Source organism: Mixophyes fleayi, chromosome 5 (genome assembly GCF_038048845.1).
Source record: "Mixophyes fleayi isolate aMixFle1 chromosome 5, aMixFle1.hap1, whole genome shotgun sequence".
Lineage (NCBI taxonomy): Eukaryota > Metazoa > Chordata > Amphibia > Anura > Limnodynastidae > Mixophyes > Mixophyes fleayi.
In genome coordinates, this window is record NC_134406.1 from 28,889,534 (window position 1) to 28,912,371 (window position 22,838).

At 39.8% G+C, this 22,838-nt stretch overlaps 1 protein-coding gene across 1 annotated transcript in view; it reads left to right on the plus strand.

Annotated features, from left to right (window-relative positions):
- MALRD1 (MAM and LDL receptor class A domain containing 1) overlaps nt 1-22,838 on the plus strand; it is a 334,428-nt gene that overhangs the window by 35,468 nt on the left and 276,122 nt on the right. Inside the window, exon 6 of the mRNA XM_075211472.1 lies at nt 15,018-15,111. Coding sequence (XP_075067573.1) covers nt 15,018-15,111 — 94 coding nt within the window. The remainder of the gene's footprint in view (nt 1-15,017; nt 15,112-22,838) is intronic.

Below are 22,838 nucleotides of genomic sequence, written 5' to 3' on the forward strand. Positions count from 1 at the left end.
ACTGCTGGTATTGTGGTAATACGGAGTATTCTCTGTAATTGAGCAAAATCAATCCATCCACTTTCAAAGAGACCATGCAAGCATCTAGTAACCAAATGAGGAGATTATCATCATCAGAGATTATGTAGACCAATATATATTCCTTCATTACATGTTTAATAAATGCCTATTATGCCATTCTCATTTTTTTTTTATTAAATAATTAAATTATAAAAAATGAGAATGCCATAATAGGTATATATTAGCTTCTCGGCATGAAGTGTAGTGACATTGTTTATCCATAAAGTATGTGTTCCATATTTTACTGGCCATGCCCCTGTGTGCATATTTGTACAGATTATTTGCGTTACCTAGGAGACTGCAAGCAAGGCACTGATCCTGCCGTATAAGTCCAGTGGTACTGCTGTTTAAGTCCACTGATCCTGCCACGTGTGCCTCCCACTTGTGCCGCTTAGCTTAGTCATCCAGCTACCTCGGTGCAACCTTTTGGCCTAAAAACAATATTGTGAGGTGTGAGGTGTTCAGAATAGACTGGAAATGAGTGGAAATCAATGTTATTGAGGTTAATAATAGTGTAGGAGTGAAAAAAAACCAAAAATATGGATTTTAGTACTTTTTATGCTTTTTTAAAAAAAAAATCAGAACCAAAACCTTTTGTGGGGTGTTTTGGCAAAACAAATCAGAACCCAAAATCTCAAGCTAATCAGAACCCAAAACCCAAAACACCAAAAGCGGCCAGTGCACACCCCTAATATATATATATATATATATATATATACAAACCCACCATTGGACATTATTTAGGCATTTTGTATAAGTGTGTCTCAAACTGTTTTATGGTGTCATTTGAAGCTGAGGCCTAGAATGACGTCTATTATTAGGAAAGCGCAATATATAATAGATGCTAGAAGCCACGATTGACAAATATCTTCCAGATTGACAGGTGGTTTGATGTAAGGAAACTGAAGAAGGGTAAATCTGATGTGTGTGTAGATGGTTGTAAAATCTGGTCAGTGCAAAGATATCTTTCCAGATGATTGCGTCTTCTTGATCAGTGGCCAGCAATACTGTTATCTCCATTTTGTGAATTGACCCGGTTCCGTACTGACCACTTCTGCTACCTGACTGCCATTCTGACTCTATGATTTGTATTGACCACCGTTTACTACTGGCTCTTGGATTTTATAACTTGGACAGCTATTAAGAGATATTTAGTGCTCTTTGTCTTTTCTGCAGAGCGAACATTCAATTTGTTGCTATTGTTTGGACACACGTTGTTGCAAGCCCCCGTCTTGGCACTGTGCTGCGTCATATTGTGACTTTGTCTAATAATGTCCAGATCATTTGCAACTTGCAATATTATACTATATTTAATGATTACGTTGGACTTTAATGAAATAAAGCATTTTTTTGTCTTCACTTGAGTTGGCGATAACAGAACAGGTATTACAGTGGAACAAGCAATACTTACATAAGGAAGCCTTTGCGGGTGTCAGAAATGTCAGTAGGTTCTTTGATAAAGTGGGTAAATGAGCTGTACCTCCGTCGAAAATAGGGTTTTTGGCTCTTTCATAGATATGCCCCATAACAACATGAGTGGATTAGTCACTGCCTTCCAAAAGATCAGCGCACTCATCTGTTAAAATACTCTGCACAGCTGTGACTACAGGTTATTTATTCCGATACAATTCAAAACCTGCGGACATAGAATTAAGCAGGAAATTAAGACGTGAACTGACCCTAATAAATCCTGTTATTGACGAAAAAAAAAATTTTTTTGTTCTACACATGAAGAAGTCTTATTCCTGGCAAACAGCTGACACTTTATAATTAGAAATCCTAGTGAACCTTTAGGGCATGTTCAGACCTTACCGCTGAAGTGCACTGTGCACACGCTGAGGTTAGACAGCGATATATCTGCACTGATCATTGATCCAAAAGTTAGTACGCCATCAACATTCACTTACTACAGGGGTCAGGGAACTTTTTTACCTTTTACCCCCAAATATATTTAGATACGCTGACGTTACCCCCTTGATTTGAAAGGAAGGAAATCATATATTATTAATTATTGGAATTCAAAATTTTATTGAATCTATGCAAAATTTCTTTGAAAGCTTCAACTTCAAAACTTCAGGTCTTTGAGAAATGATGTTGCTTCATTTTTGATACGAGAGCATCAATATTGGGGGAATTTTGATGTCAGAGCAATTTGGATACAGTCTTCAGCGTCCAATCAATTTCTCTGCTTTGCTTTTATGTTCGTTAGAGTGGAAAATCCTTGTTTGCAAAAGTAGGTTGTTGCAAAAGGCAGCAACTTTTTGACTGCCTCCTCATGTGCAATTTTGAATGCCTCAGCAACTGTTGACATCCAAAAATATGACAGATCTGCTTTGTTTTCAAATGCAATACGAGCTTCATTATTGCATCGAAGCTCAAGAAGTGCCTCTGCCAACCCTTGAGGCTCTTCTGCTACAACAGCAATTTCACATGTAAAGGGGTCTACAATCCAACTGACAGCATGTGATTCGGCAGCATTACCCCCAGGAATTTCATTTTTACCCCATTTGTGGTAATTTACCCCTGTTCCCTGACCACTGACTTATTATCACATAGTAATATCCACCGCAACAGAAAGGCTGCATGCACAGTACACTTCAAGTGTTGTATGTCGACAATCCTCTATCTTAAAAATAAACGAATAGCCTATCTCTATCTACCAATGAACCACCTTCCCGAAATGAAATTTGCTGTGTGGCTGCATTGCCCGTGATATATAGTAAGTAGCTAACAGCTAGACACTGGTCTGACAATGTATTTGCATTCAGAGTCGATCATCATTAATTTACCATTCCTTTTGTACAGTATATAAACATTTACAGAGGACTGAGAGACTTTATCTCACAGCACAAATGACTTACCAATACATTTCTTGTCAAGGGCTACACCAGAAATTACTGAAGATTCATATTGCAAAGCACAGCTTTGAGAATAAAATGACTTTCTGAAGTTTGTCTGAACGCATGTGACACTAGGTCTATTAGAAAATATCAAGCTTCATTTGTTACTACTTAGATTGTTTCAGACATTTTTTTCAAATGCTGACATATATTAAATCGTGGCTCAGTGCTCAAATAAGTTTAAACTACTTCAGTTATTTTTCAGGAAAGATTAAACAATGAAACAATTTATTTCAGATGGTTATTCAAGATCTCCATAGATGGTAGTTTATTAAAATCATAAATTAAAATGGACTTCCCCTAATATATTTTTAATAAAACTCCAATGTCTGATTAGTAAAATAATATACAATGGCATGGAGAGGCTTTTAAACTGCAAGAATATTGCTGAAAATCAGATGTGTAAATCAGGGCCGATATTATTTTAGGGGAATATGATATGATAATCTGATTCATAGGTTTTAGATCACAAGGAGTTGGCTCTGTTGTGAAACTTCATATTCCTAGAAGTTTCTTCTTGTCAACAATATACTTGGTATGCAAATATATAAATAACATATATTGTGGCAGGCAATAGTAATAATTTTATACACTCTCATAAATATTTGGTGTATAAACTGTGGAGATTGGACACAAAATGAATTTTGTGGCACAAAACCCATTTTGGTATGCAAATATTATAAAAAGATAAAAAGGGAATGATTGACAAAATCAATTGTGTGGTCACAAAATTTTATTTTAGTCCCCAAATTAGTTTGATAAATCAATTTTATAGCCACTAAATTAGTTGTGTCCAATAAATTTGATACCACAGAAATTGTAATGCGCTATTTTGTAGCACAAGATATTTTTATTATTATAATCGCTGGTTTGTGAGGCGCCACAGTGCTCCACAGCGCCGGGCAGTGGTGAAAACAGGACATGCATAAAACAGGGACATATAAGGTAGACAATATAAATGCAGAGGTGAAAACAAAGGCTTGTGAAAGAGCTTACATGCTAAGAGGGAGAGGCTACGGAGGAAACTAGAGGAGCAAGTGAGGCTCAGAATGGATATTGGGACGGATGTGAGGGTACTTTAGTGTTGGTAGTATAGGTGGGAGTAGGGTAAATTCTAATAATGATAATAAGACACGTGTAATCTCTATTTGCTTAGGTATGTTATGGTTGTGTGTTCTCCTTGTCTCCTATCTGGTATTACCCTTAGGTCAACCATCCTGCTCTAGCAGTCTTTCACACGTCATCCTGTGGGTTAAATTAAGCAAGCAGAAGTACCATGTAGATTTGAGATAGCTGTGATGCAGGTGCTATAGGTGAAGTAGTACACAGAGGGTTGGGTACCTTATCAAGATGTTGAAAACAACGACATTGAATACCCCGATGTGATGAGACCGAAGGTGTCTTTCACGACAGCGTGGTAATAGGGACAGCTTGAAAAGGAGACGTAAACAGTTCCGACGAATGAAAATCCCGGCAGCCTACAATGATGTCAGTTTCAAGGGCCCCCCTATGATTCGTGCTGTTAAGCTGCTAATTTAAGGAGGTGACGGCTGTACAATGTTCTAGGCTTTGTGAAGAACTGGATATAGAGGGAAAGTGGCAGTGACAGTGATAAAATATGAAAAATTGTGTACCACGTAAAGTCAGTACACACAAAATTAGGATTAACCCCTTCTGTTGGTACAGAAATGTCTACAATGTGTGAGCGCTTAGACATCCGCTCAGTATGGTCAATGACAGCTTTGAGTTCTAGTTAAATGGCTGTTTCTTTGAGTGGATAGTTCCTGGTGTTGGGGTATTGGGGTGCACCAATACTTCTAATAATCACAGGCCCATAGACCCCCACACTGGCCACCCAATTGCTGTTACTAACATTTAAAGTGAGTGCTTTGTACAGTTCAATGGGGAACTGTAGGCTTTCCTACTGGTCACAAGAAATCCTGTGATACTACAAAGGCCACGTGATGAGAGATTTCCCTATGTGTCGGAAAGCCAAGGGAGTTTCAAAAGTGTCAAGTTTGATATCTCCCCAGTCTGTCAGCACTGATAGATACAGTGTAACCTGCAACTAACAATGGCTTGCAGGTCAGCTGCAATTAGATAGGTCCACTTTACACAAAACTACCAATGCTGACAAAAGGCCTGGACTAGGCTTGCCCGTTAAATCAAATATACAAATGGGAAGAATAATGGAAAACTATATTTTTGGTAGTTTTTCCAGTTTTCTCTGTACAAAGCACACACAATAAGAAGTCATTTATTTCACCATGCTACCCAATGAAAACCCTGTCTGTCTTTAAAAAAAAACCAACAATGTGAATTTTACTAGGGTACATGAAACAGTTAGACAATGATTAAGTAATAAAAGTATAAAACACCCTTAATAGTGAAAAATATAATGTGACTCCAGCAGTAACTTTTTTTATTTTCCATTGTATTTGTTAAGAGATTAATTTTAAAAATATTCTGGTGTAGGACTCTGGTATACACTTTTTCCGATGGGACTAGCAAATTGGATAGCAGTCTGATCTATTCAGTAGAGTTGCCATTGTGTATCTTCCTGAGAATCCCTTAATCTCCCCACCCCCCACAGTCCTTTCAATATTTGTTGTGATACCTTCTCCCTACATTTTTTTTAGCACTGGCATAAATACAAAACACTACTTAACCTTTCTTCATTTATGCTTAGCCTTGAGAATACATTTTTTTTTCCCTTTGTACCTTTTTATTTTTTTTTTACGTTTGGCATTTAGCTTGTAATTAAAATAAGTTAATTAAATCACAATGGAAAATCTAACACTAGGGCTGATGTTCATTTATTTCCTAACAATAGCTTCAGGATAACAGAATATTTCTTTGCATTTGGAAATGTCTTAAGAGTGTTTAGAGAATAATTTACATTACTGAGTGCCAGGTGCGGGAGAGCAGCTGAGTTCACTGAACAATAAAACATCCTTAGGAGACTTACTCTATAAAATTTGACACTCACAATGGAATGTGACCAACTCTAACATTTGTGTTCTCGAGAACTGCCAAGAAAAATATAAAGAGGATTTTTTTGTAGTTAAATAAATGTCTTGTTTGTGCTTTAGTATTGTGGCAGGTTAGAACATTACAAATTGTTACCACTTCCTTTGAAGGAAGGAACACAGCAAACAAAAGGTTAATTAATAAAACTGCAACAACTTAGACAGGGTTTCCCAAACCCAGTCCTCAGGGCTCCCCAACAGTGCAGGTTTTCCGGATCACATGTGACATAATTAGGACCACCTGTGGATCTGTTACAATGTGTCAGCCAGTAATGAATACACCTGTGCTCCAGCAAGGAGATATGGAAAACCTGCACTGTTAGGGAGCCCTGAGGACTGGGTTTGGGAAACCCTGGACTAGGTACACACTGAAGAATTTTCCCACCAACCTGTTATCTACAACAATTGTACCTACGGCTGAAGGTCCGACTGGTCGGGCGAATCATACGTACACACTGACACGATTTACCTTCAGATCTGTGCTCTTCATCTGGTCCTATAGTCATTTAGAGGATGACAGCACAATATGCATTCATTCATTAATTCTTGTCACACTGATAAACCGCCTTATTATTGCTGTCCACATGTCATAACGAATTTCGTTAGCTTCTGTGAAACGAAATTTTCAGTCTCAGAACGAACAAACAAATTATTCCATCTGCAGCACTCTCTACATTTAGTCACCGGGACATGTTCATTGCCGGCATCGGCTGAAAAGAACACGACTCTGTAAACTCTATGGAGATCGTGAGCATGAGTGTATACACACTACATGATTGGAACGAGATTATTAAACAGTACGACCAACCAAATGTAATGACTATTGGCACTTTGGAACCTCTGTTGTTCATCGTGTAAGTATACACACTAACGCCATATGTGGCCGAGCGGTCGTTTATCGGGTGATTGGCCCGATAATTGTCTGAAAAACCTCCAGTGTGTGTGTACCCAGCCTTAGATATGCAGCACAAATGATGTTTTTTCTACCTTTTTTGATGCAATACAGGTAACAACATCAAGATTGCAGTAGCTGTGGTAATATAAAAGTTCCACCTCTTGATGAGAGCAGCCTTCCTAGCTGAAGACAGACTGAGTGCAGTTATATACAAGTTCTGTGCTCAAATGCAAAAAATGAGAGTTCATGTTGTGGGTTGAGACATTTAAATGAGCTTCAAGGAGGAGCAAGTGCACATTTAGTTAGACCTTCCTGGTTTAGTGGGTGTTTGAATAACCTTTAAACTGGGCAAAATTACTTGATTGTTACAGGTCCTTAAGGTGCCGGAGGTGGGTGTCAGCTAATGTTTTCTTAAGGACGCCCTTTGCATCTCTCAAGTGCACTGTATATGGGAATATACATTTATAGGAGCACACATATCAATATAACGAGAACATAAAAATGTACTGATGTGACAGTGAAATACAGATATCATGACCATGTATTATATCTAATATATAAATGTCTAGTGGCGTGTGTTAGTCTGTGTGTGTGTGTGTGTGTGTGTGTGTGTGTGGAAAAAATAAAACCAAGCTGCAGCGCCACCTGCTGGGCGGAGTTATATACTGACCTACTAAATTCTTAGTGTGTGTGGAAAAAAAAAATCAGAAAGGGCTGAAATTTGGTATACTAAGATGTTTTTAATTTGTTAATTTAATTTGTTAATTGTTAAAAGTGTTTATAAAGATTTTAAAAAAATATATATATATTTCTTGAAGGAGAAGTGACAGTTGGGAGTGGTTGGTGGTTGCCGGGGGTGACAGTGGGGAGTGGTTGGTGGTTGAGGCCTGGGCTATGGCCCAAATGCATGACAAGAACCTTTTTAACACCTCAAGTAGCTTGATTTGACTAGAATGCATGAGTGTCATGCACGGGTTAACTTGTACGATATCAAGATATAAATAAGCAGCATTTTAGGTGGAAAATAAAAACAAATGTTCCCTGAGGGGGTGATCCAAAAGTGTGAGGCAGGTGTCTGAAGTGACAATTTTGATTTCACTGCCAATAAAAATCAATTTGCATCTAGTTTAATGGATTTGTAGAACCACATGAAAATTTAAATGATGGAAAGAATGAAAACATTGCTTCAAACCCTACTTGCTACCACAATAGGATTAGTCCTATAAAATACCTAAAATACTGTTAAGCTTCAGTTATGTCTTAAAACAATCAAGAGGGTGAAGGGACTTCAGGACTTTACTACATGTGTTATATTTATGTGTGTGAACGTTTTTATTACATTTGTTTTTGCACCGAAGTGTGCCTGAAAGATGCTAAATGTTTCTCAATGAAGGTTTATGAAGAGGATCAGTCTTCGCCGCTGCAGAATATGGAATATATTTTGAAAATAGGGAATACTCCCCTAATTGTGACTTCTCTACCTCTTCATCTAAATAATCCCCCTTTGCAAAAATAAATCTTATTTTTGCAGACAAAGCTAGAAGCACTCATGATCCACTCCTAATGAGTGACGCCTAATCCGCACTCAGCAAGGAACGCAGCTGCCACCACCTTGATCTGGAGTGCATCGGCCTACATGTAACAATGGTGGCATTTGCGCAAAAGTAAACCACTTCCATTGTAGGTTTTTGTGCATCCATAGGCGAGTCTTACAGACTGTGATTGGCCGGAATGACTGTTTATGCAGAATTATTTAAGCTGACTGAAGGACACCTCAAGACCTTTAGATCCAAAAATGGCTGACAATGGAAGAGTTTGGGCTTCAGTACACATGTGTCTTTTGATCCATCTCTCCTCCATTGTAGGGAGAGTCATATACTCATACTTTAGTAAAGCAAATTAATATTTTACTAAAAATGATGATGATTACGGAACAGGGACCAGTGAAACTTTTTCCCTCATTGTGGCTCCACCTTCCACTTTGGTAAATCATTCATGTGTACTGTACCTGCATCTCTCTATACTGATTTAAGGTCTTTTTTACGAGTGTCCACTTCTCCTTTGTTCATCTGTCAAATATAAAACAGACTGTTAAGTGAAGCCATTTTGATGTTATCCAGCCAATAGGATCCATGGGGAGTGGCATAGCCCCTTCAGTATTACTTCCCATGGAATGCTGGGTCTTTTCTTCCCGCACTTTTGCATTTTGCTCTCGCCACCACCAGGTGGATTTTAATTTAATTTGGTTATTGTCACGGGCACTAGGAGTCTTTACCCAGGGATCACCAGATGGTAGGCTTACCAGAGCAATGTAGATGGTAATAGGGTACTCTGGTAGCTGGGTGATCACGGAACATGAAATGATGGCCGATGAGATGCTCAGGAAAGTCTATGACTAGCAACACTGGTAATAATGAGGTAATGATACACAAGGAACTGTATGGACAAGGACACGTGAAGGTAGTCAGTGGTCTGCGGTAGCAAGTTGTACCACTGCTATAGTGAGGAGGAATGTCCAACAGAAACAAGGAGGTGATGAGAGTCAGCGGTCTGCGGGTAGCAAGTTGTACCGCTGTCTGAGTGAAGGAATGGAATCCAAGTGGAGGTATCCAGGTAGTCAGTGGTCTGCGGTAGCAAGTTGTACCACTGCTATGTGAGAGGATAATGGAACAGGTGATACCGGAAACAGGGATCAGTGGTCTGACATCAGCAAGTTGTACCACTGCATATATATGTGAGGAGGTGCACGGGGGAAGACTGCAACACAGGATATACACAGGCACCTTATCCACGATCCACAGTAATATGCACAATATAGGTATATATATATGTAAATGACTGATCAGGTCTGCAATCTAGAAAGTCTCTTGAAGTAGTCCAGCACAATGATAACACAGTCAATGATGGCAATAGACTCAGCGGATAGCAGACTCCAGAGAGAACCAAACACAGTCCAGCAAGATATGCAATACACAGCACAGTCAATGAGAAGTATGCATACCGTGGTTCAGCAGTAGCAGTCAGATGGGATTGCAGCGGTACCTGAGCGGCTGGAGGCCGACTGGATAGGAAGTCCCTGGATAGGAGAAGCAGCGGTCTAGCAGGTGCAGCGCACAGGTGAGTAGACCGACAGGGACACGAATCCACAGGAGTCAGCAACACGTGGAACTGGACTCATAGGAAACCCAGGAGAATGGAGATGATCCAGCAGAGGGTAGTAGAAGAGATACAAATTCAATGCTGACAGGAGGGTAGAGGCCAGTGGAACACGTGAAGGCGTGGAGAGTGGATCAGCAGGAGATGGACGATAGCGCTGACCACAGCGGCAGGACTCAGCGGCACACGGAGGTAACCAGTAGCAACCACAGGAACCAACAGCGATGGGAAACAGGAGTGCAGCGCAGGGCAGGAGCTGTAGATCACGAAGTGTAGCAGATGGTAATGAAAAGTGGCAGTCTCGAGGAAGTCACAGCAAAGATGAGATGAGAGTGTAGTGCACGGAGGCAGCGGATAGTAATCAGCTGGCAGTCACGATGTTGAACACAGGCGAGTTGCAAGCAGGAGACCGTAGTGCACAGAGGCAGCGGATAGTAGTCAGCTGGCAGTCACGATGTTGAACACAGGCGAGTTGCAAGCAGGAGACTGTAGTGCACAGAGGCAGCGGATAGTAGTCAGCTGGCAGTCACGATGTTGAACACAGGCGAGTTGCAAGCAGGAGCCTGTAGTGCACAGAGGCAGCGGATAGAAATCAGCAAACAGACTTGATGAGAAGCAGGTGAGTGAGGTAAAAGCTGGAGTGCACGGAGGCAGCGGATAGCAATGAGCAAACAGTCACATTGATATAAAATAACGTTGAAGTGGTGTAGAAGACTGTAGTGCACGGAGGCAGCGGATAGGAATCAGCAAACAGTCATGATGATACAGTTGATGGTAGAAGTGGTATGGAACCACAGTAGTAGAAGTGGTTTGGAAACCACAGGAATCAGCAGCACTGAATACACAAGTAATACAGGAACACCTTCAGAGACTCATGAGGAATGAGACTCCAAGATCAGGCAACGTGGTGGTGACCACAGGTGCTTAATATAGGGAGGTTGCCTGATCTGCCAATTAAGTTAAAGGGGTATACACTGAAGTATAGAAAAGGGCTGCGCATGCGCAGACCCTCAGGATGGTGGACGGCCACGGTTCCTAAATGTCCGGGAAGAGGCACTCACGGTCCGGTGAGTGACAGTTATTATTAATAAAACTGCGACCTTTTGCCAAATAAGCTTATTTGTGTCCGTGTTTTTATTTGGTTTAGTTGAAGTCAGACTTGTAATTTACGAATGTTGGTAAGGTACGTGAAGGAAAAGACATTAAAGGGACATTTGCGTAATGATTCAGTGTTACTTACTGTGATAAGGTGCCTTTTCATACTGGACAAACCATTATTTTATATTTAGTTAAATGCAAATTACATAGTCCTGTCTATGCAGCTGAATAAAACAAATAGAAAGTAGTTGTATTTTGATAGAACAGCAGGCACTACACAATGAGAGGTTGTAATTCTGTGCTTTCGCTAATGAAATACAGTATCCTACTGACAAGATCCCAGTTTGATTTGGCCTGGTAAACTCATGCTGCCACAAATATTTAGCAGATTCGGTTGATTGGTCGGGACTTAAATGTTGTCTATAAATGTCAATAGTCAGTATTTTCCTCTGACAGAGTTGTAAGAATTCTGTGATAAGCAGTTGCAGGGAATTGGCAAGTACTAGACAATGTATCAAGCTTTCACCAATATTTAAAAACTTTAACTGAAAAATGAGCCTGAACAAAGTAGCTATTGCCCAAACAGTTGGACATGCATTTTATTGAACCTAATTTGCTAACTGAAACAGAACAAATTATCATAAAAAGTAGACTTGACATGCAGTTTTCAAAAATCTAACATCAAGGGGTAAATGTATCAATGTCCGGATTCTTCAACTCCGGCGTGTTCAGCGTCTTCGGCGATTAAATTTAGAGCTGCGCTGCATTGTAAAGGGAAACTTCCCTTTACAATGCAGCGCCGCTTTAAATTTAATCACCGAAGACGTTGAACACGCCGGAGTTGAAGAATCCGGACATTGATACATTTACCCCCAAGAGTGCAGCTAAAAGTCTAATTGAAATGTGTAGTTAGTACCACACATTCCAGGAGAAATCCTCTGCTAGGTATGGCAATAATGCCTCTGGCGCTATTTAATTCAGCAGTTTGTGCAGACTAACGATCCTGGGCTATATTTATTAAGTGGAGAAGTTGCCTATAGCAACCAATCAGATTCTAGCTGTCATTTTGTAGAATGCACAAAATAAATGAAAGCTAGAATCTGATTGGTTGCTATAGGCAACATCTAGACTTTTTCAAACCCACAGTTTAGTAAAACTGTGTTATGTGTTAGTTCAGAGCCAATCAGGATCCTGCCTTGCATGCTGCAAACTACTTCTGGTTGAAAAGTTTCTCAGGACCACATAAAGAATGCTCCAGCCAGTACATATGCTGTTTTATCTCTCATACCTGTCCACAAGATGGTTGTCTTCATGCAGACATATAAATAAAAATAATCTATAGAGCTGTAACATGCAGTACATGTAACATATGTTTATTTGTAGGCTGTCTGCTCAATCTGTGTATGTGACAGGTTGGCTTTATATATTTTTTTCCCTAGAACCCACCTTATACTAACGGCTATGCCTGCAAATTTTAATTAATTTGCAAATGCCAGTCAACTCAAGCAACGTTTATTATATGTTAGCGATGAAATTAGAAGCTGCAAATAACTGGAGAATAAAAATATTTTGCTGTGACTATTTGAAGGTATGTGTTGGGATATTCTTCAGAAATAAATTCAGTGTAACTGGAAGAACATTTGCTGCATCTTGTACAAAACACAGCAGCTGCAGTAATTAGCTCTTCATTTAACAGTGACTGCACTGTGCATAACTTAACTATTTCCTTCTGCTGTGAAGTTTAATTATTAATGCTTTATTTACTAAATGAGCGCACAGCCGCTATAGAGTCCATCTGTTTCATGGAATAGAATACTTGTGTCAATTGTCTGACCCTGGTGGCCGGCTGACGAGTCACAGGCTGAACAATTCTATCAGGAAGAATACTTGTGCTTTCTATTTATTTGCTTAGTCTTATTTATTTTAATGAGATTTTAATGTGACACGTATATCAACACCATCATTTTAATCTGTTGAAATAGAGGCTGCTCTGCACTGTCCTTAAGGCTGTATTTACAGACGGACCACGATTCTTTTACCTTCTATATATCTAAGAGAAATGTATACAAATATACGGGTGCGAATCGCATTTCATTATGTGGGCCAGACTGTTCTACTTTCCTACTTGGATGATGAACCCTAATTCATAGTCCAAAATACATAATCTTCCTTTTTGCTGATTGAGGCCCATCCGCACACCTTGTGCCTTGTGGTGCTGTCGTGGCGATGCTGCTACTTAGTTTGTTGTACTATGGATGTACTGTTTAATCTACAACAGTGATAGATGGGGCCCAAGGATTATCTAACTACTAGAGATGCTTGTGCTTGGTTTTCTGAAAACCGAACCCACAAGAACTTAGGGGATCCGAGTAGGCTCACTAGCCGGCTCAGTACTTTCGCACGTTCTCGGATCTGAATCGAGGCAAAACGCCATTCTTGTGTTGTTGGATCTCGCAAGTTTTGGATTCCATAAGTACCTCCCTCCCCAGGAGATCCAGCGCCATTGCTCACACAGAAACAGGGGTAGCAGCGTTCTTGTCACTCTCCATTCTCCAGTGACATTGCTCAGTGCCATTGCTCACACAGAAACAGGGGTAGCAGCGTTCTTGTCACTCTCCATTCTCCAGTGACATTGCTCAGTGCCATTGCTCACACAGGAACAGGGGTAGCAGCGTTCTTGTCACTCTTCATTCTCCAGCGACATTGCTCAGTGCCATTGCTCACACAAAAATAGGGATAGCAGTGTTCTTATCACTCTCCAGTCTCCAGTGCCATTGCTCAGTGCCATTGCTCATACAGAAACAGGAGGGGTAGCAGTGTTCTTGTCACTTGACAAAAATGGACTGGAAATTAATGTTATTGAGGTTAATAATAATGTAGGAACAAAACAAGAAAAAATTGTGATCCAAAACATGCGAGGGCAGTTTTGCCAAAACCAAAGCACGAAGTTAATCCAGATCTAAAACCAAAACCAAACCATGAGGGTCAGTGAACATCTCAACTAACTACAGCTACTGTGAGGGCAAATGTTGCTGCAGATGCCATCATTTCTACAGCATCCCTACCACTGCCTGTACCATCCTAGTATTGCACACACTGCCGGCCACCTGTATCATTTCTTAAACTGCCAACCTACAAGCTAACGGGTGTCCTCTCTTAGTTTCCTTTGCTTCCAATGCCATTTGAATAGATCTCAGTCTAGTTGCAGAAACTAAGACATAACACTGCCTTAAGACTAGATATTTGCTCTATTTAACAGATAGGATCAGGCCGGAGCATGTCAAGGACAGAGCAATTATGATGTCCATCGACTGTTTTAAATTTTAAATTTACCATCTAATGCAGCATGGTTTTGCCCAGGTGCAAAGTTACTCCTTTTTTATGCTTTGCTCTCATTAATGACTCGGGCCCAGTGTGCAAAAACAACTTTTTACATCATCTGGCATGGGTGAAGACATATATATATCAACACAGTAGTGATTTGACATGGTGACACAGAGCTTTTTCTGATAGCAAATGTTAGTGCTTGGTGTCACTATACGTACATACATCTTATATATCATATTTCATTGTGTTAGAGAGGCTGGATGGCAGCACGGAAATGCAGGTCTGCAGACCTGTTAAATAATTTCCATTCAGGGAGCTACTTGTGAATAGCTGGGTAAGTATGAATTAAAACAGAATCAAGAATATTGGAGGGTGATTATAAATAGTAAAGATAAAATTCAAGCTGGAGAACCCCATTAAGATTATGATGACCACAAATATACTTGCCAAGGCTTTGAATTATAAACAAAGCCAAAATTAACCAATATTATCAATTTGATGAATTGTGAATTAATAATCTACTCTTTCTCTCCCATTTGTGCATCGTTACAGATCATCATCAGAGCAGTAGTTTTGGATACTGGTACATCTGAAGCCATCGCCATTGACGACATTTCTTTCAGTGAGGGATGTAAACCCGCTGATGGTAAGTACAGTCTGTTTTGGATTTGTGACTACAGCAGGACATACAGTAACTAGAGATCGTAGAAATAGGAACCTTCCACATATATATGCATATAAAAAAGCAATACAGGTTGGATTTATTCACAAATATCACATAGTATGTACATCAATAGGTTAGATGGCCCTATAGTGGCAGAGATCTAATTTGATCACATGTAACAATGAGGAACAGTCACGGAACCTACAGTGGGTGTAGTGGGTGGGGCTTCTATAGGGTCCAGGAGTGAGGAGAGAACAATAATATCGTGCCACCCCTCCAAGACCCCTCTAATCCCTGAACCCCCCTCCCCCACTGCTCTGTTCTGAAAAGAACAGAGTGGAGGACTATTCTGGGTGTCGCAGTGGGCACATGCGTCGGCCTAATCAAATTTTGCTATGGGGCCCACACCATAATTTAATATTATTAAGATAAGCACACTAAAGGGCTAACTTTAGTGCAAATAGCACAATTGTACCGTAAGCCACAGCAACCAATCAGATATTTGCTTATTAACCTCACATGTTCGACTGCTTTTCATTACATGGGTCCTGAGTCATTAAGGAGAGCAAAGCAAAAAAAGGAGTAACTTTGCACCTTGGCAAAACCATGTTGCCTTAGAGGAGGATGTAAATGTGGGTACAGATTTATTTTATAGTTGGGGATAGTGCATGTCCTAGATCAACTTTGCATTTCAGTATAAAAATAAAGCTATCAAGTATTTGTGTGCTACATAAAAAAAAAACAGCCAGTATTTTAGTTACATGCAAAATAATAAACTAATTTGCACTCCGTGCTTTGTAACATGGTTTGTCCAGGATCAAATTTACTCCTTTATTTGCCTTAGTTTCCTTAATGACTCAGGCCCGTTGGCTTTTTCCATCATGTGATTAAATAAGCCTGTGTTTATTTATATTGCTTAGACTATTAGATATTTAATTTGTCTTGTCAGGGTCGTCATAGAGGGCATCCTAACAGCACTCCATACTTGTCTAATGTAAATATTAAGAAATGAATGTATAAAACATTCTTGTTGCACAATATTTTTTAGCTTCTATAAAAATTGTGCTAATCCTACTGTTCTAAGACTGTTATTGTTTTGTTGTCTCTGCTCCACAATTCCATCATTTCCCCGTGAAGCTCTCCTGTCAATAATGGTAATAAGCAGCCACAGACCGTTAAGTTTTGCTACAACCTGCACAAAGGGATGGCCATAATTATGTCTAGAATCTGCTTTTACCATTGCTAGACACAATTAAGCAAAGAATATTTTTGCAGGTTGAATGCCTTGAACAGGTGTGACATACTGTAATAGAACTGGCCATTTTATAAACTGATAGTGAATAAGTAAACAATCATAGGAGCAGAACGTTCAAAATGTATCTACAGACTCCTACACCCAACGATTACTTATTACAAATATGACTAATTGTTGATGGCATTTAAATATGTATGTAACCTTTTCAATTTTGGGGCTTTTACTGCTCCGAAATACAGATTCACTGTGAGAATTAATTGAAACTAATTATAAAAAAAAGACATTGTTGTTTTATAAAAGGTTAGTGGATATATTTTATTTAGACAGTGCTAACATTTCTTTACAAACACAAAAAAAAGCATTTCCCCTGTGCTGATGATCTGAAAAAACAAAAGTGTGTCTCTAATTAGTTGCCTATAACTCTGTTGTTTAGAATAATTTAAATTGATTTATTTTCAAGTGTCAATACGTATTTACCTGCATTTCATATTCCATTGAAGACAGCAAAACTCCATCATTTCTCTATAGGTGAGAGTTTGCCAGAGAAATCTGGAAACAGTCACCTCTGCAAGACAGCTATAGGTGGGATCATTTCACCAGAGCTGATTACCTGGAGATGTTTTATTGAGTATGGCGCTGGGTGTTATGGGCTGATAACGATGACTGATCAAGCCACCACATCATCATCATGATTTATTTATTGATATAGCGCCACTAATTCCACAGCGCTGTACAGAGAACTCACATCAGTCCCTGCTGCAGAAGAGCTTGCAGTCTAATTTCCCTAACACACACACAGACAGACTAGGGTCAAGTTGATAGCAGCCAATTAACCTACCAGTATATTTTTGGAGTGTGGGAGGAAACCGGAGCGCCCGGAGGAAACCCATGCAAACACGGAAAGAACATACAAACTCCACACAGATAAGGCCATGGTCGGGAATCAAACTCATGACCCCAGTGGTGTGAGGCAGAAGTGCTAACCACTAAGCCACCGTGCTGCCCATAGTCCAATAAGCTTTATTCACCCATTACACGTTCTGGTTTATTCATTCAAAGTTCTCCAGCATGTCAGCCCAGGAGATATGGCTACTACTGGAACATCTCTATATAGTTACGTCTGTCCTGTGATAATACTGGTTGTGGGAAACAAGTTTACCTGTTTTAACGGTCCTGGCTGCTTTTTATTTTTACAACTGTTTATATGGGAAGTGAATGTCTCATGAAGATGACAGGGTCATTGACGAACCGCAAGAGAGCAAAACCAAAGTGTAATAGCTGTTTGCAAAACTAGGCTCACTCATGCGGTTTACTATCCAGTCAGCCTTGTACACAAGATCAGAAAGATGTGCATATGTGTACTGCATGAATATTATTGATTGTTAGTGTTATTATAGTGATGAAACCTTATAAATATTCCATCCAACACATCATACTCCCGAAGGGCTTCCTAAAACTGTGATTGAAATAGGCCCAGTTTGTTTTCCATGGTTTGTACCATAGGTGATCATGAATATAGAATGTTCTACAATGGGGGGCGATCCATTACTTATTGTAGAATGGATTATGGCTATAATTAAGATATAAAGATACTAGAAATATTTTTTTTCTGGGTCTGACTCCTAAGTTCTGATATATCGTATTCAGTGTTCATGAAATGCGTTAGGTTGCTGTTCACAAAATCGCTTTATTGATAACATTGATTATTGATTGGTTTATCTCCGACACTTCCCCCCTTGTTTGTTTCCCCCTTCCTCCCCCCTGATGTCTATGTCTTAAATGTAATTCAATGTTTTATGTGTCTTTTTACCCTTTTCATTTTTCTTGACTGTACGTTTGTTGGCAGTATTGATTGTGCATACAGTTTTACATTATGCACTGTAACTAGTAATTACTGCTTTGTCTGTTCATCATCATCATCATCATTTATTTATATAGTTCCAACATATTCTGTAGCGCTTTACAATTGGGTACAAACATAGTAAACTAATAAACCAACTGGGTAAAACAGACAAACAGGGGAGAAGACCCTGCTCACAAGCTAACAATCTATGGGACAATGGGAGTTTGACACATGAGGTTCAGTCTACATTTGTAGTCGGCCTAGCCAGACTGCAGGGCCATCTTTTCCATTGGGCACGATGGGCAGCTGCCCGGGGGCCCCATGGGCAGGGGGGCCCCATAGGCACGGTTCTTAATGAGAATAAATAATCTTGCAAAAGAAAAAAAAACCCTACAAAAAAACCTTCAAGGGTCACTGAGCAAGTACATCTCTCTTTCTCTATCTCTATATATCTATATCTATATCTGTATCTGTATACATCTATATATCTATATCTATATCTAGGGGCCACGGTGCACTGCTTTGCCCGGGGGCCCATAATGTTGTTAAGATGGCCCTGCCAGACTGCAAAGGTAAAAGTGACTCATAAGCTAAATGATCCTGTCACACAACAATGTTGGTCAAGGGGTAGTTGTATAACGGGTGGTAATAGGGTAATGTAGTGAGGTTAAGAGGGTGGTTGAGGAATATTATAAGCTTGTCTGAAGAGGTGGGTTTTCAGAGAACGCTTGAAAGCTTGTAGACTAGAGGAGAGTCTTATTGTGCGAGGGAGAGAATTCCATAGAGTGGGTGCAGCCCAAAAAAAGTCCTGTAACCAGGAATGGGAGGATGTAATGAGTGTGGATGAGAGACGCAGATCTTGTGCAGAACGGAGTTGCTGGCTTGGGAGATAATTTGAGACAAGAGAGGAGATGTATGTTGGTGCAGCTTTGTTTATGGCCTTGTAGGTTAGTAAATGTATTTTATATTGGATTCGGTAGAAAACAAGCAACCAGTGTAGAGACATACAGAGTGATTCAACAGAGGAATAACGATTTGCAAGGAAAATCAATCTTGCTGCAGCGTGCAAAATAGATTGTAGGGGTTTGAGTCTGTTTTGAGGAAGACCAGTAAGGAGGGAATTGCAATAGTCAATAGTCAATGTTTTTCTATTAAAACTCAATAAAATATCTATTAAGTTAAAAAAAATATATATTTTTTTTAGCAATGGGATAAAGACAGCAAAGGGGCTTATTCAACAATAACCGCAATTTTGATACGTTCATTTTCATTCCTTATCTGAATGGTAAAAAATGAAAGATCGTGACCATTTATGAAAGTTGGTATGCTGGAACAGCAGTCACAATAAACGGCTGTGTACTTGTATCCTATCTCCTCTATGGTTACTATCGCAAAGTGGAAGATCCCTCTACCACAATACTCTCCCCATAGGCTTAAATGGCTAACACCATCTTCAGATGGCATTAGTCATTGGGCACAAGTTCCGAAAATATTTGATTTTTGGAACTTGGCAAATTAGCTAAATAACGAAATAGCTAAATTACTTACTTTAAATTATGGTAAAAAACTATATGGACTGCTTTTGTATAACATAACAGTATGGCTGCAGCAGATATTGGAGATATCTGCTACAATCCTTTACTTATAAATAGCTGGGATCCCTCACATCGCTGTTGCCGTTTTCGGGGAGCTTCTTAAATCGGTGGTAATCGTTTTTACGATTACCACCATAATGACACCGAGGACTCTTTGAATTAAATTCCGAATCTGTAAAGAAACGATTTAAAGAGAAGCAGACTTGCCTGCACCTCGACGTTGGAGATATCCAATGGGCGCAGGATGCTGACCGCAAGTGACTCCGACTACCGAGGTGTCCGTCAGGAGACTTTAACGTCAGTGCGACTTGTATCCCTTTTAATTTAAAGTGGCAATGTCAAACCCAGCAGGTTAAGTGTTTAAACACTTAACCAAAAATTGCCGCTTTAAATTAAAAGGGATAGAAGTCGCACTGACGTTAAAGTCTCCTGACGGACACCTCGAGAGTCGGAGTCACTTGCGGTCAGCATCCTGCGCCCATCGGACATCTCCAAATTTTAAAACAGTATTACAAGGTAATGAATGACTTTACATTTGCACTATGTAATAGACCCATCCAGGCGTGATTCTCAGAGTGTTCTAGCAAGGTTATAAACCTGGCACCAGTTTACAGAATTGCTTACAATGACCTAGGAATGTCAGATTTATAGGTGCTTAGTAATAGAGACCCGTTACTCTGAAATTTAACCCTAGGTTCATCTTTTATTTGTAATAGTTTTCTCAAGAAAATTTTATTTTTTCCCAGCGACAAGATTTGACTACAAATACGTATTTCAATAGGATAAAGCACCCAGCGTTTGAAAACTAAGTGCCATTAGATTTGTGTAATGATTTTGCTGGATTTGTCACCCTTAAAAAACTGCAAAGGATCATGGCGCATATGGTATAATATAATTATATTAGGGAAGATCTTGTTTTTACATCCAGAAAGATTATTATTATTAATATTATTATTATTATTATCTTTGACTTATAAGGCCCCACAAAGGGTCCGCAGCGCCGTACATTACATATACAGAAAACAGAACCAAGACACAACATGATACAAAAATATATACAAACACAGGTGACAGGGTAAAGCAAATCAGATTATTTCTGGGACAGATAGTGAAAGGGATGGTACAAATCAGCAAGAAGCTTAAGAAAACAGGGAAAATAGGGCTAGGGAAGCAGGCCAGGAGGTACAGAGGGTAAAGGAACAGTAAAAGGAGCACACAAGGAAAGAGGGCCCTGCTCATGAGAGCTTACTGTCACGGTCTACCTCCGTCTGCTTTGCAACATCTCCCTTTTGAATGCTGCTTGCATCCTGCAGCCCCTGTTTGTTTTGCACTGTGCTGTATTTGTGTTTATTTTTATGTGCTGCAGCAGTACCTTCATTCACCAGAGGTGCTGCTATTGTGCCCTACTTGTTTGTATCAGGGGTTAACCTGCCCTGTAATTATTCCTTGCACCTGGGTGTGTCCCTACTTAAACCTGTCTCTCCCAGAAGTCATTGCTGATTATTGTTGTCATCCTGATGTTATGCTCTGAGGTCACTTCCTCCTGTGGTGCTCCTGGATCTATGCTGGGTGAGATCTATTTCAAGATACATTCTGCTGACCTGTTTCATATGTGAACCTTACCTGTGCATTTCCCTGTATATGCTGCCTGGAATCTTTCCTTACCTCCCATTTACCTGCAACTGCTGAATATCTGGTATTTCTGCAAGCTTATGATTTCATCACCTGTTCATACTCTCCAGCAATAAACATTGTTTGTTTTTTCACCTTATCCATGCCTCCTTAGCTGTATTTCTACATTGACCCGTGACACTTACATCCTAAAGGGAAACGGGAGACACAAATAGGGTGGTACTAACTGGGGGAGAGCCAGGACAAGGGAGTTAGAAGGAGGACTGATAGACTTGAATAAAGAAATGAGTCTTAAGGGCACGCTTGAAGCCTTTGAGAGTAGATGCTACCCTGATGGAACGTGGAAGATCGTTCCACAGCTGAGGAGCAGCCCGGGAAAAGTCATGAAGACGAGAGTGAGAGGAGGTGATCAGTGACGTAGTGAGGCGGCGGTCACGGGCAGAGCGGAGGGGGCGGGTAGGAGTGTAGGTAGAGATGCATTAAATACACATTAGTGGTATAAACAGAACCGGATTAGTGGAAGGCTAAATAGGCTAAGTTTGCAGGTTCAGCACAGTATTCACTTTGCATGTTGCTGCATATCGGTTCTCAAACCAGTTCGACGAATCAGTACAAAAATTTGAAAACGTGACGTTAATTTCTTGAATTTGCGACCAATTAAAAAAATGGAGCCAAATTGCACAACGTCAAACAGAATTAATCATGTTTCAGTCTGTTCAACCATCCTGAGTCTCTTCTCCCCTGCTCAAGCCAGTTTGCACATATGTAAACTGGCTCAAATACGTTGTTCGATCTTATATTGATACATGGTAATTTTTTTTAGTGATGTACCTCAAACTCTGATTACCGTATTGTCTGCAGTTCAGTGTTAATATTGTAAAGATACTTGTTAAGTATTTTAAAAAACTTTTATTTAAATAGTAATTAAAACAAAAAATATTTCAATGAAAATAAAATATTTTTTTATGCAAACGTCGAAAGCGAACTGTGAATGATGAGTATGAAGCATGAATGGTGAATACTAGTTGCAAATTTCAAACCACAAATTTGAATTGTGGTCAATTGCAATTGTAGCTGTGAAATTCGACTGAATTTCGAACCGTTTCGCGATTTTTGAGCACCTCTACTGTGGGGTTCGGATGTATGAGTTGTAGTGTGAGGTGGGATTGGAGCAGAACAGAGAAAAGTAGCCAAGGAAGGAACACAATGTAAATCCAGACCTGCATGGATTAAGACATCTGTAAGTCCCATAGCAACATTTTGTAGAAGCCAATTTCCCACACACTGCGGTCTACTCCTTACAAATACAATACCAAACAGAATAGGTGACCGATTACTCATGATATATGTGGTGCTAATCGCACATAGCTATCTACTTCATCTA